The sequence below is a fragment of the Oncorhynchus tshawytscha genome, linkage group LG16 (assembly GCF_018296145.1).
Source record: "Oncorhynchus tshawytscha isolate Ot180627B linkage group LG16, Otsh_v2.0, whole genome shotgun sequence".
In the NCBI taxonomy this organism is placed as follows: domain Eukaryota; kingdom Metazoa; phylum Chordata; class Actinopteri; order Salmoniformes; family Salmonidae; genus Oncorhynchus; species Oncorhynchus tshawytscha.
Window position 1 is genome coordinate 54,354,068 of NC_056444.1, and position 12,438 is coordinate 54,366,505.

The 12,438-nt window shown below is 45.9% G+C and overlaps 1 protein-coding gene across 1 annotated transcript in view; it reads left to right on the plus strand.

Annotated features, from left to right (window-relative positions):
- LOC112233024 (agrin) overlaps nt 1-12,438 on the plus strand; it is a 283,865-nt gene that overhangs the window by 201,610 nt on the left and 69,817 nt on the right. Inside the window, 1 exon segment of the mRNA XM_042299364.1 lies at nt 11,026-11,247. Within this exon segment, the coding sequence (XP_042155298.1) occupies nt 11,026-11,247 (222 nt within the window).

Sequence of the window (12,438 nt, forward strand, 5' to 3'; positions counted from 1 at the left end):
CCATCCACCTCATCCCCGTCACGCTCCGCCATCACATGTGACACATGAAACACAACGGCCTTCATGTTTCATTCATGTCCTCCTACCCTCTGGTAGTGCCAGTCTTCCACTTCAATGGGTCTCTCTCTCTCTCTCTCTCTCTCTCTCTCTCTCTCTATACATAACACACACAACGTTTTGTCGCTCGCCTGTCTTTGTCTCTGTCTGTCTCTTTTTTGTCTCTGTGGCTTCCTTTTTAAACAGGTATTCTTTCTGTTTCAGTGCGTCTCAGTCTGTCTGTCTTTGTCCATGTGACGTCTGCCGCTGTTCGGGACACCGCACTCGCTGCAGCACAACCTTTGACCCCTCTGGTGGACAGTTGGGAGGGGTCAGACTCCTCCAATTGGACTAAACATGGGGGGGGGTGGGATGGTTGTCTTGTCTTCCTCCCCTGTCTCTTTCACTCTCTTTCTCTCTCTCTCTCTCTTTCTTTCTCTCTATCTCTCCCTCTCTCTCTCTCTCTCTCTCGAACTAGCTACAGTATCTCTCTGAAACGGAGTAGTATGTTCTCTCCCAACACTCCAAGCTGTTGCTCTTGTCTCTCCTCCTCTGTGCACTCTCCATGCAGCCCTGCTGTGTTTGCGGGGGGAAGAAAGCATCCGTCCGTGAGGTTTGGGAGCTCTTCTTCCCAGCGCTGTGTTTTGTCTTGTCTTGTGTCAACCCCTTTCCCATTGCCCAACCCCCTTATCCCTCAACCCTAAATCTATTGGTACCCTTCTACCCCAGCATGGCATGGGACACTCCTAACCCCTGCCCAATGCGCCACCCCTCCCTTGCCTCCTGGGCACTGACATTCGTTGTGCCATGCCCAGTGTCTACTGACTAGGTCTCTCAACCTTATATAATCTAAGGCAGTGTTTCTTAATCCTGGTCCAAGGGACCAGTTATTGTTTTCGCCCTAGCATTACACACCTGGTCCCACGAATCAACTCTTCATCAAACCTTTGATTCGTGGAATCAGGTGTTTAGCGCCAGGGCAAAAACTAAAACGTTTAAAGTTAGAGCAGAGGTGGGCAAACATACCCCAGCCAAGGCCATCCGGTGTGGGTGCATGTTTTTGCTCCCGCCAAGCAGTAACGCATATGATTCAGCACATCAAAGCATCAATCGAAGACTACGATTAGTCAATTTTGTAGAGTTCCGGTGTGTTCCTGTTTGGCCGGAGTACAATCCTGCGCACGCAATGGCCGTTGCGGAGTATAGATAGCCTACCCCCGATGAAGAGTGGCTGTCCTCGACAGACAAGCTAAGCCACAGGCATTCTGTAGCAACGTTCCTCTGGTTCTTCTTAGACAGATATCTCTATCTCGTCTCACTCGGGTTGCTTATCTGAATACTAAGTTGTATTCGTCTCCGCTAGGTGACGTCAGAAGCATCGCTCCACAGTATCACGGTGCAACTCATTAGCATTGTTTTCTAGTCTCTTCCCCCGTCTTTTTGCCACGCATAAATTAACAAGCGAAATGTCCGGGTGCTTATGTGTTTTTTCTTTTGTTTTTCATTATTTTCGACAAAGTAAACTGTCACAGTCCTTTTCGGCGGGTTTTAGCCGGTGGCAAGTTACAGTGTTTTTTAATGTGTTTCTATTGACATTTGCATATTTAGCCAAACAGCTCGCTCGACTATTTAATTAAACATCAAAAGGAGAGGAGCAAGGTGCCCACCGAGGCTGTTGGTTTAGTGTGGGTGACGACGGGACTGTGTTCCTACCTTTGGACACCTGCACACGGTTTGATGCTTAATTACTGTGTTTCTTCGTCTTCTCCTCTCTCGTCTCTCTATCTCTCCTTCCGACCCTCTCTTACTTCTCCTCTTCTCCTAATTCGCAAGTCGTTCTTGCTCTGTGTGTCTGAATGGCCGGGTGTGGATTAGATAGAGACCCCAGCACTGCTAGTCTCCTTTCCGCTAGTCTTAAGGAGTCAATGCCCTGACAAGGTCCACTGGCGTGTGCGTGGTCGAGTGAGGCTTTGGGTGTGTGTGCAGGTGTGTGTATATTTGGTTGTGTGTGTGCAAGCTTGTGTGCATTTTGGTTTTGTTTGGTTGTGTGTGCCAGAGCTGTTTGTATGTGACGGTGTGTGTGTCTGTGTGTTTAAATGGCCTCTTTGTCACGACGTGGTCAATAGCACGAGCGGAGCACAAGCTACAGTTACGGCCGTGCACCCTGCGACACACTTTCACCACTGTGACAGTAGCAGCCATTGTTTTCTCCCTGTACTTTCTTCCTAACAACAACAGTACACAAAGAACGTGGTTGTGACATGCTAACTGGGCCTCCCTTGCTCACTGCAATGGCACATCCCAAATACACCAGCATTTTAGAGTGACCAAAAGCAGAGGTACGCACACACCCACCCGCCCGCCCACCCACCCACACATACACACACCCACACACATACACACACCCTTCAAACTACTGAAGACGAGAGGGACCCTGCTGTCTTGTACCATTCTATAGTCCTCCTATCCAGCTGTTGTCCTGGCATTCCTGCTGTGTGCAGTCTTCTCCATGCACCCCCATAAGCTTAAGTGGTTCAGCCCTTCATCGTGTGCCGCCTGGCATTAGCCAGCCTTTTGTCACTTCCCGATGGCTCTTAGAGCTTCAACCAAGAGGTGGATAGGGAGCGAAAGACTGGGAAGATGGGGTGTCATGGCTGTCACTACCCCCACCACCCCCAGATGCGCGCGCACACACACACACACACACACACACACACACACACACACACACACACACACATTTGGTGAGACACAGTGCTAGTTTATAGATCAATCATGCCACAAGCCATCAGGAGGGCTGAAAATCTCCAGATATGAGGCTGTAAATCTCAGTCACCTGCGGTGAGTGTGGTGACAACCCCCTAATGTGACTGTCGTCCGCCGTTTCACTCTCCATGTCCCTAAAGGGCCACTTGTCCCCTATGGGGGGGACACAGACTAGCCTAATCATACAGACACCAGTGTCGGCCATGTTGAGAAAGACAATGCCGCCCTATTTGATTAATAACCTATATGGTCTTATATTGAGTTCCACAGGAATGTGTTCGAGGTCAGTCTCTCATGAGATGGTCACTATATAAGGGGCTAAAAAGGAATAGTGGTGGATTGCGAGAGGCCAATTCTTAGCATTACTAGGATGCTCAGCTGAAAAACGAAGTCAAAGTGGTTTAAGATGCCTCTCGTTTGACCCTGAGAGCTGGAAGGAAGCTTTCACTCCTGTGAGACATGGACATATAAAATGGTACAGAGGTTCACAGACAGACAGGCCGGCAGACACACACACACACACACACACACACACACACACACACACACACACACACACATACCGTGAAGTACTTAGTTAGATAGTTAGATAAATGGTATGAATGCCATTTAAGAGCGGTGCGAGATTGTTTGTGTGTGTCTGTGTTTGTGTGTGTGTGCATAGGTGTGTGGGCATATGTGTGTGTGTGTGCATATGTGTGTGTGTGCGTGCACACGTTCACACACGCAGTTTTCCCCTGGAGGTTAACAGAAAATCACTCAGCCGGAGAGACATTGTCATTGACAAAGAGCCTCTGCAGAAGAGGAGAAATTGGGGTGAAAAAAACTGAAACTTGCCGCCTTAGGTGACAAGTCTCTCCGGTGAATATTTATAATTTGCATGTTTATTTGATTAGCATCTCTGCTGCTGTGCGACGACACAAGTCACTGGCTTTGATTATACTCATAAACAATAATAGGTTGAGTACCCATTGAACCCAGAGAGGACCTCCAGTGATGTTTGGTAATGAATCTAATTAATGGACTTGCTCTGGGAGTTACAGTGCATTCAGAATGTATTCACGCCCCTTGACTTTTTCTACATTTTGTTGTGTTACAAAGTCAGATTAAAATGGATTTAATTGTCATGTTTTGTCAACGGTCCACACAAAATACTCTGATGTCAAAGTGGCAAAAAAATAAATAATTATTCATTAAAATAAAACACTAATATATCTTGATTAGATAAGTAATCAAACCCCTGAGTCAATACATGTTTGATTCACCTTTGGCAGCGATTACAGCTGTGAGTCTTTCTGGGTAAGTCTCTAAGAGCTTTAAACACCTGGAGTGTGCAACATTTGCCCATTATTCTTTTCAAAATGATTCAAGTTCTGTCAAATTAGTTGTTGACTAGGAAATCATTTTTCAAGCAGATTTAAGTCAAAACTGTAACTCGGCCACTCAGGAACATTTATTGTCTTCTTGGTAAGAAACTCCAGTGGCCTTGTGTTTTAGGTTATTGTGCTGCTGAAAGGTGAATTCATCTCCCAGTGTCTGTTGGAAAGCAGACTGAACCAGGTTTTCCTCTATGATTTTGCCTGTGCTTAGCTCTATTCCATTTTCTTTTTTATCCCGAAAAACTCCCAAGTCCTTAACAATTACAAGCATACCCATAACATGATGAAAATATGAAGAGTGATACTCATTTTATTTGCCCCAAACATAACACTTTGTATTAAGGACAAAAAGCTTATTGCTTTCCAACATTTTGTTGCTATATTACTTTAGTGCCTTGTTGCAAAGAGGATGTATGTTTTGGAATATTTGTATTCTGTACAGGCTTCCTTCTTTTCACTCTGTCAATTAGGTTAGTATTGTGGAGTAACCACAATGTTGTTGATCCATCCTCAGTTTTACAGCCATTAAACTCTGTATTTGTCACAATTGGCCTCATGTTCAAATCCCTGAGCGGTTTCCTGCCTCTCCGGCAACTAAATTAGGAAGGAAGGACGTCTATCTTTTTAGTGACTGGGTGCATTGATCATCATCCAAAGTGTAATTAATAACTTCCCCATGCTCAAATGAATATTAAATGTATGTTTATTTTTTATTTTTACCCATCTACCAATAGGTGCCCTTCTTTGTGAGGCATTAAAAAACATCCGTGGTGTTGGTGGTTGAATCTGTTTTAAATTCACTGAGGGACCGTACAGATAATTGTGTGTGGTACAGAGATGAGGTAGTCATTCAAAGGTAGCAACTTATTTTGTGAGTTGTTCAGCAAATGTTTACTCCTAAAGTTATGTAGGTTTGCCATAACAAAGGAGTTGAATACTTATTGACCCAAGACATTTCTACTCTTCATTTTTAATGAATTTGTAAAAAATATTGAGAAGCATTGGGTATTGTGTGTAGGCCAGTGACATAAAATCTACATTTAATACATTTTCAATTCAGGCTGTAACACAACAAAAATGTGGAAAAATGCAAGGGGTGTGAATACCTTCTGAAGGCACTGTAGGTTGGTGGTGTTAAGGATTATAGCGGCCCATACAGATTGTGTGTGGTGTTGGTGTGTGATTGTGTGTGTGTCAGTGGGTGTCGGTGGTGGCAGAGTCGCTGCAGTCACCAGGCCTTATGGGTACAGCAGGTTCTTCCTATGGCGAATCAACCCTTACCCCATCTGTTGCACCCCTCCTTGCTTCCTCCCTCTCTTCCTTTCCTACAGTGTATGTGTTGTGTGCTGCTGGTCAGTGCACCCGGACCAGGCCCACCATGCCAATGATGCCCATCTGCTGTTTGGTGGCCTGCCTTTAATTTTCCTCTCCTCCCCCTCTTCTCTCCTCTGTTCTCTGTAAGTATACACATGTCATGAGATGGAGGAGCTCATCTTTGTCTTTGTTCCCTCGCTGTTGTCTTTCTCTGCCCCCCACCCCCTCTCTCCCTCTGTTTGCTGTATTTCACTTCATCTGTGTTCCCCGTGTCGTCTGATAGAAGAGAAATCTATCAGATTTGGTGTTTGATTTGGTGTTAAATGTCAAGTGGAGGACTGTCCCCTTGCAGCCATTACTCTGTGATAAGTGCTCCGAAGCAGGGAAACACAGCTCGCGGGCCTTCGTTTTACCATATGCTAATATTGAGACTTTTCTCTCCCGTTCCTGGCACCTATTTTAATATGTTCCATAAAAGTTTTCACTGCTAGAGAGACATAGGGGGTGGCAGGTACTCCCCCTGCAGCACCGACAAAACTGGGTTAGGGCGCACCGCGGCATGTGCCGCTGTCTCTGCTTCCCATTGGCTGTTTCTACACAGTGGGCGGTGCCGGCAGCCACTTCTCCCTCACCGAATTGGCTATCTAGAGCGCAGAGATGGGTTTTCTTAGATTCTTATAGTGACATTGGGAGTAATCCAGAATTGGAGCAGGGAAGATTCCAATCTACATATGCATGAGTAGGGAGAAGCTCTACCGCATAAAATAATCTCCCTGCATTTACATCCATATGTACAGGCTTAAACCACAAACATTACCCACGCAAACAAGGCTAGGAATATGACACTCCATCTCTCCAGGCTTATATACAGACCGCCTGCCGAGTATGTTCAGCTCAACAAGGCTTTGACTGAGGTAATACTCAGGTCAACTCTGAGAAATCCCGTATTTGCTTGTCAGATAAGGCCTCTAAATCTTGACTAATGTAGCAGTTTAGTGAGAGACAGGGAAGAGGCAACGTCTCTCTTGGGAGGGGGAAGATGGGTAGCGGAACGTTTGTCAGTGAGGGTCGTTCCGCCTCTTGGTGGGGGAGACAGGTAGCAGAACTTTGGCAGAATGTTTTATCAGTGGGTGGGCCTGTGGCGGTTATGGTTTTCTTAGCATTGCAGCACCCCAGCAGCCCACTTCATCTGACAGGGACTTCTAATCTCCCTGGTCTTAAAGGGCATTTCTGCCACTTTTCAACCTCATTCATCATCTCCAGCACCAACCAGTGTCTACATACTGTATGTGAAAGCAGGGCATTACTATGATCTGCGGTCAAAACGATAAGAAGAAAAGTCTTTAAAAAAAGGTGTCTCTGTGACATCACAGGGTGGGTTGAAAAGTAAAAGACGATGATTTTCAAAGCCTGCAACAGGTTTCTAGCCCAAAGGAGGGTATTGTCTTGCTCCCCATGTCACTGCGGATATCATAGTGTTTGAAAATCACTGTTTTTAAAATGTTGTGAAATGTAAAATGTTTATGTCACATGTTAAATCCACTTCAATCAGTGTAGATGAAGGGAAGGAGACAGGTCAAAGAAGGATTTTTAAGCATTGAGACAATTGAGACATGGATTGTGTACGCGTGCCATTCGGAAGGTGACACAATAGTTACTGTAAGTGCCTTTGAACGGAGTATGGTAGTAGGTGCCAGGCGCACTGGTTGAGTGTCAAGTACTGCAACGCTGCTGGGTTCTTCACACTCAACAGTTTCCCGTGTGTATCAAGAATGGTCCACCACCCAAAGGACATCCAACCAACTTGACACAACTGTGGGAAACATTGTGGTCAACATCCCTGTGGAACGCTTTCAACACTTTGTAGAGTCCATGCCCCGACGAATTGAGGCTGTTCTGAGGGCATAAGGGTTTGTGACTCAATATTAGCAAGGTGAACCTAATGTTTTTTACACTAAGCGTACAGTATGTTGACACTGGTATTGTGCTAGAGATAATACAAAATAGGTTGAAAAGTGGTGGAGTTGCCCTTTAAGCTCAGAGCTAGCCACTATAAAATATCAGACTAATTAAAAACAAAAGGAAAGTAGGGGAGCGGCGGGAGGAAGGAAGGAAGGAAGGAAGGAAGGAAGGAAGGAAGGAAGGAAGGAAGGAAGGAAGGAAGGAAGGAAGGAAGGAAGGAAGGAAGGAAGGAAGGAAGGAAGGAAGGAAGGAAGGAAGGAAGGAAGGAAGGAGAGAGCCTGGCCTAGGATGGTGGGAGAAGGGCAGAAAGAGGTGGCAGCATTCAGACTCCCAAGTCGCCATGTCTGGGACAGAAACATTGTCCTTTCTTAGAGAAGCCTCTAGGGACTGGTATGAGATGTCTACTCCTAAACAGTTTCTTGACTGCAGCTAGAAGAAGAATTATTGAACAGAGGAGAGTTATTCATCTCCTCGCTCACACATCCCTAGCCAACACACCTTTTTCTGTCTCTCACGTCTTTGATGACGCTTGCGGCACTCTGGATCCCACACACACACACACACACACACAAACAGTGAGTCACCATCGTCTCTTTCGTCTGATAAACAGAGGGGTCATTTGTTGTGTGTGTGTATGAGTCTGACTGCTGCAGCCTGGGACCTAGTATCTGTCCCTCTACTGAGGCATATGTCTGTCTGTCTGTCTGTCTGTCTGTCTGTCTGTCTGTCTGTCTGTCTGTCCTTCTGTCTTTCTGTCGTGGCAGCTCCAGTCCTTGAACAGCACAGCCACTGCTACCATCTCTACCCAGGCCTCTGGGATGATAGGCTGCTGTTTCAAAGTCTCCCTCACTGCCTTTGAGGGAGAAAATACGCTTTTAGTTCCCTGAGATTTCTTTTCAGACTGAGAGAATATGCAAGCCTTCTCAATTACCAAAGTCGGGTATAAGGGCTGCTGGAGGTTTCTCAAAGTCTCTCATCGTATGCTCATTCTCTCTCTCCATGCTAAGATTATTTCACAGAGAATTTGGGGAGTTTCGCCACCCCCCCTTCTCTTTTTTGATTGAATAAATCTGAGAGAAAAACATTGCCTCCAGAAGAAGTGGGAGAATGAGAATGTTTGGGATTATTTCTCATTCCTTATTTTTGGGGGTAGAAACAAAGAAAACAAGGGACTGAAGGTTATCGGAGGCTGCAATTGCATTTTAGGGAGCTGGGCCTTCGGAAATGGGTTGTGAACCGTTCTCAAGGCCACGAGTGTGTGTGTGCTGATCGCCCTCTGTATCCAGCGCTACACACATAGAGACACACACACACACACACACAGTGTAGAAAAAAGATCAGGCAGAATAGCGTTTTTTGAAGCCCGGCTGAATTAGGCACAGTTCCACCACATACATATTTACATGCCAATTCGGAGCTCTTTCAAACTGCCGGCTTGCCCACAACACAGAAATCAATAGCAGTGTTCCACTACTTAATCCGCAACGTTCCCATTAGAAAAAGTGAGATCCTTGTCTCCTTGCTCATCCTTATTCAGGATCCGTAAAGATTTGTTCAATTACGGTCGCCGACGGGCACTAGATGTAGCCTGGCGATTGCTCCTCCTCCACACTAGTATCGGCTAGGGCCTTATCCCCTTGTTTTTTCTGCTGCTCTCTTGATGTAAAAGAGGTGTAGAACACAGGTGAGGCTTTTTATAACGCCAAATCATCCTGTGGCGAGACACTATCGCAATGGCGACGGCACATAACAACCATTTAATAATACGCATAAAATAACCTTTTAAGTGTTCCTTGCTGATTGCTGACCCTCTACACTACAGCCTAATTACTACCCCCTAACACAGACGCCGTGGGGCGCCGGAAAGCATGCAGCGTCCATCTTGACACTTATGATTTTTTCCCCCACCACAGTCCTGTGATTTTAGACGCTATCTATCGAACATCAAGCCTCTTCCAGGGTTCTGAGATGACTTCACTCCTATCTGTTCCCCTCCTCACCCACAGTGGGAAATTACCTTCTGCTATATGTTGATGATTTTACCCAGAGCTGAGATGAGGCTCAAGGGGGATTTTAACAGTATTAAACACACCCGTGCTTTCAGAAACTAAACGGCGGCAGCTTCTTAAACGGAGCGCCCGGCGTGATTCTAGTCTAATCCCATAATAATCAGGGTAATGACTGCACCCTTGGTTGCCATGGGGAGAGGAGGAGACACAGGAGGGTTTGTAGGAGGGGGGTAGCCTGGGTTCAGCATTGTAACCCTATTCCCACACCATCTACCACCCGTGACATACCCGAGTTCCGCTCCGATCTTTTCCCCATCGACAATCTCTCTCGCTGGGAAGCCAGGGATAAAATGCATCCTCACATTCACTTGCATTTGAATCTATCTCCCAAACGGCAGACACGCCGCGTTTAGCATCACGGCAATATACCCCCACGCTCCAGGCATGCCAATGAGCCTCCTTTGCATGGCTTCGCCGCCCCCTGCATAATTCTCCTGCCCGCTTGGCTTGACGAGGATGTACTGTATGCCACAGTCTTCCGAGGCCTTGGGGATTCAACTGTCAATCTGTTCCACTCACCCACCCCATCCCCAAATCAATCCACCCCCTTACAATACGGCTAACATACTCCTAACCTTGGCGACAATACTGATGAAACAATATAATTCCGTGGATCACATTGTCGTCTTTGCCCGTTTCTTTCTCGTTTCTGACCCACTTCTCTAACAAGGCCCCCAATTGAATGAAGTTACATTGTAGTGGGGCGTTTGGAGAACAAAGCAGCATGCAGACACTTCTCTGATGTTCTCCCACTGCCCAGGAGCTGGGCTTTGTGTGTTATTAAGCCGACGCTGCTCTTTCTCTTTTCCTCTGTTTCTAGTCTTCCCTTCCTCTCTCTTCTCTATCCACATAGCGAGAACTCTCTTCATCATCTTTTTCTCTCTCTCTCCCTCCCTCTCTCACTCGTTCTCTCTCTCTGAGGCTCTCGTGAGATGCAAATGGCTGCGTTTGATGAACGGCATGCTGGGAAACATCAATTAATCAGCACCTGTTTACTTCCCTATAAATAGAATAATATGTTATCCTCTACTGTTCATCCCCAGTTTCCAATTGATTGACACAAGGTCAAGGTTTCTACTCATAGAACTTGGGGTGTGGGTCTCTGAAACATGAGGTCAGGCATTGCTGATTGGGTCATACAGAGGAGCAGACTCCACTGATTGGCTCATACAGAGAGGTCAGACACTTATGGCCAATGAGATTACCAACAACAACAAAAATAGTTTACCAGAAGGGAGTTAATTGATACAGGAAGTACTATGGATAAGAGTCAGATACATGTTTTAGACTTGACCATAGTGCACCCACATTGACCAGGCAACCCCCTTTTTGAAATCCTTCTGATCCTGATCAACCTCTACTCTCTTTTAACCTATCCCGAGTTCCCCACCCTTCCCTGCCTCTATGCCCCCAACCCTCAATACCCAAACCCTCAATACTTCTCCTTCCCCACCTCTCCCTCATCCCCCTTCAACACTAACCCTTGTCTATTGTCTCAGATCTACACACTCCCAGCCCGTGCCTGGGGAAGGCCTGCGAGTTTGGGGCCGCGTGCGTGGTGAAGAACAACGAGCCCGTGTGCGAGTGCCATGGCGCCTGCCCCCAGATGCCCGACCTGGTGTGCGGCAGTGACGGCCACAGCTACGGCAGCCAGTGTGAGATGAAGGCCATGGGCTGCGCCCTGCAGAAGGAGATTCACATCCAGCACCGAGGACCCTGCGGTGAGTACCAGACTATACTGCATTATAAACTGGGTGGTTTGAGCCCTGATTGCTGATTGGCTGACAGCTGTGGTATATCAGACCATGTACCACGGGTATGACAAAACATTTATTTGTACTGTTCTATTTACGTTGGTCATCAGTTTATAATAGCAATAAGGCACCTCTAGGATTTGTGGTATATGGCCAATATACCACGGCTAAGGGCTGTATCCAGGCACTCCGCGTTGTGTTGTGCAAAATAACAGCCCTTAGCTGTGATATATTGGCCATATTATCACACCCCCTCGTGCCTGATTGCTTAAGTATACTATGTATGTATACTGTACTATATTATAATATAGTACCATCTAAGCCAGCAGTTTCCCTGACCATGTGACCTGTTCAGGAAAACAGCAATAACTCCAGGCCCTAGGTTAGGAAACCCTCCTAGTCTTTTTTTTTATAGTACGATGGCCTACAGTCATTTAACTTACCAAGAACAAATGGTATATTTAGTGCATGTATGTGGCCCTTGTGTGAATCTTAACAAACCACCTGAACCAACTCAAGCACATACTGTAACTCCACTGTACTCTGAGTATGTCATTCCCCTCTCCTCCTTCACTCTTATCCTCATCCCCTCGAATCCTCCCCGTCCTCTCAGCACTCCTCTAGCCCGGCACAAGCCTGCAGTTTCCCTATTTTTGACCTTTCTAATTAAAGATGCACTTCCAATGAGAGGGTGAAAGGCTATGCTCCTCTTGTATAATTGGTTACTGAGTTTTTGTCTGCTCTCGAGGACTCTGATAAATAATATTTCGGCTTCCACAGGCACCCATTTCATTGCCTGTTTTCTTTTTCTTCCCGAAACTTAATCCACTTGAAGATGCCACTTAAATGAGTTAAGTTAAGTTTATAAGTTTAGGGTTAGGCAGTAGGGTTAGTGTGGTTAAGGTTTAGGTTTATTTATTTACCTTTATTTCAACAGGGAAGTCATATTGATTATACATATATAGTATAGATAGGCATAAATATAGACAATATACACATGAAATACACCTTAAAATACAAACACGTTCTTCGTTATGAAAATCAAAGCATCCAATCGAGACGTCTTTTGGTGATGATTCCAAATGTAGGAAATGAAAGGCCGATTTACACAACACTGTAAACACCAAAGGAGTCGCCATAGTTAACCAACCCTGTGAA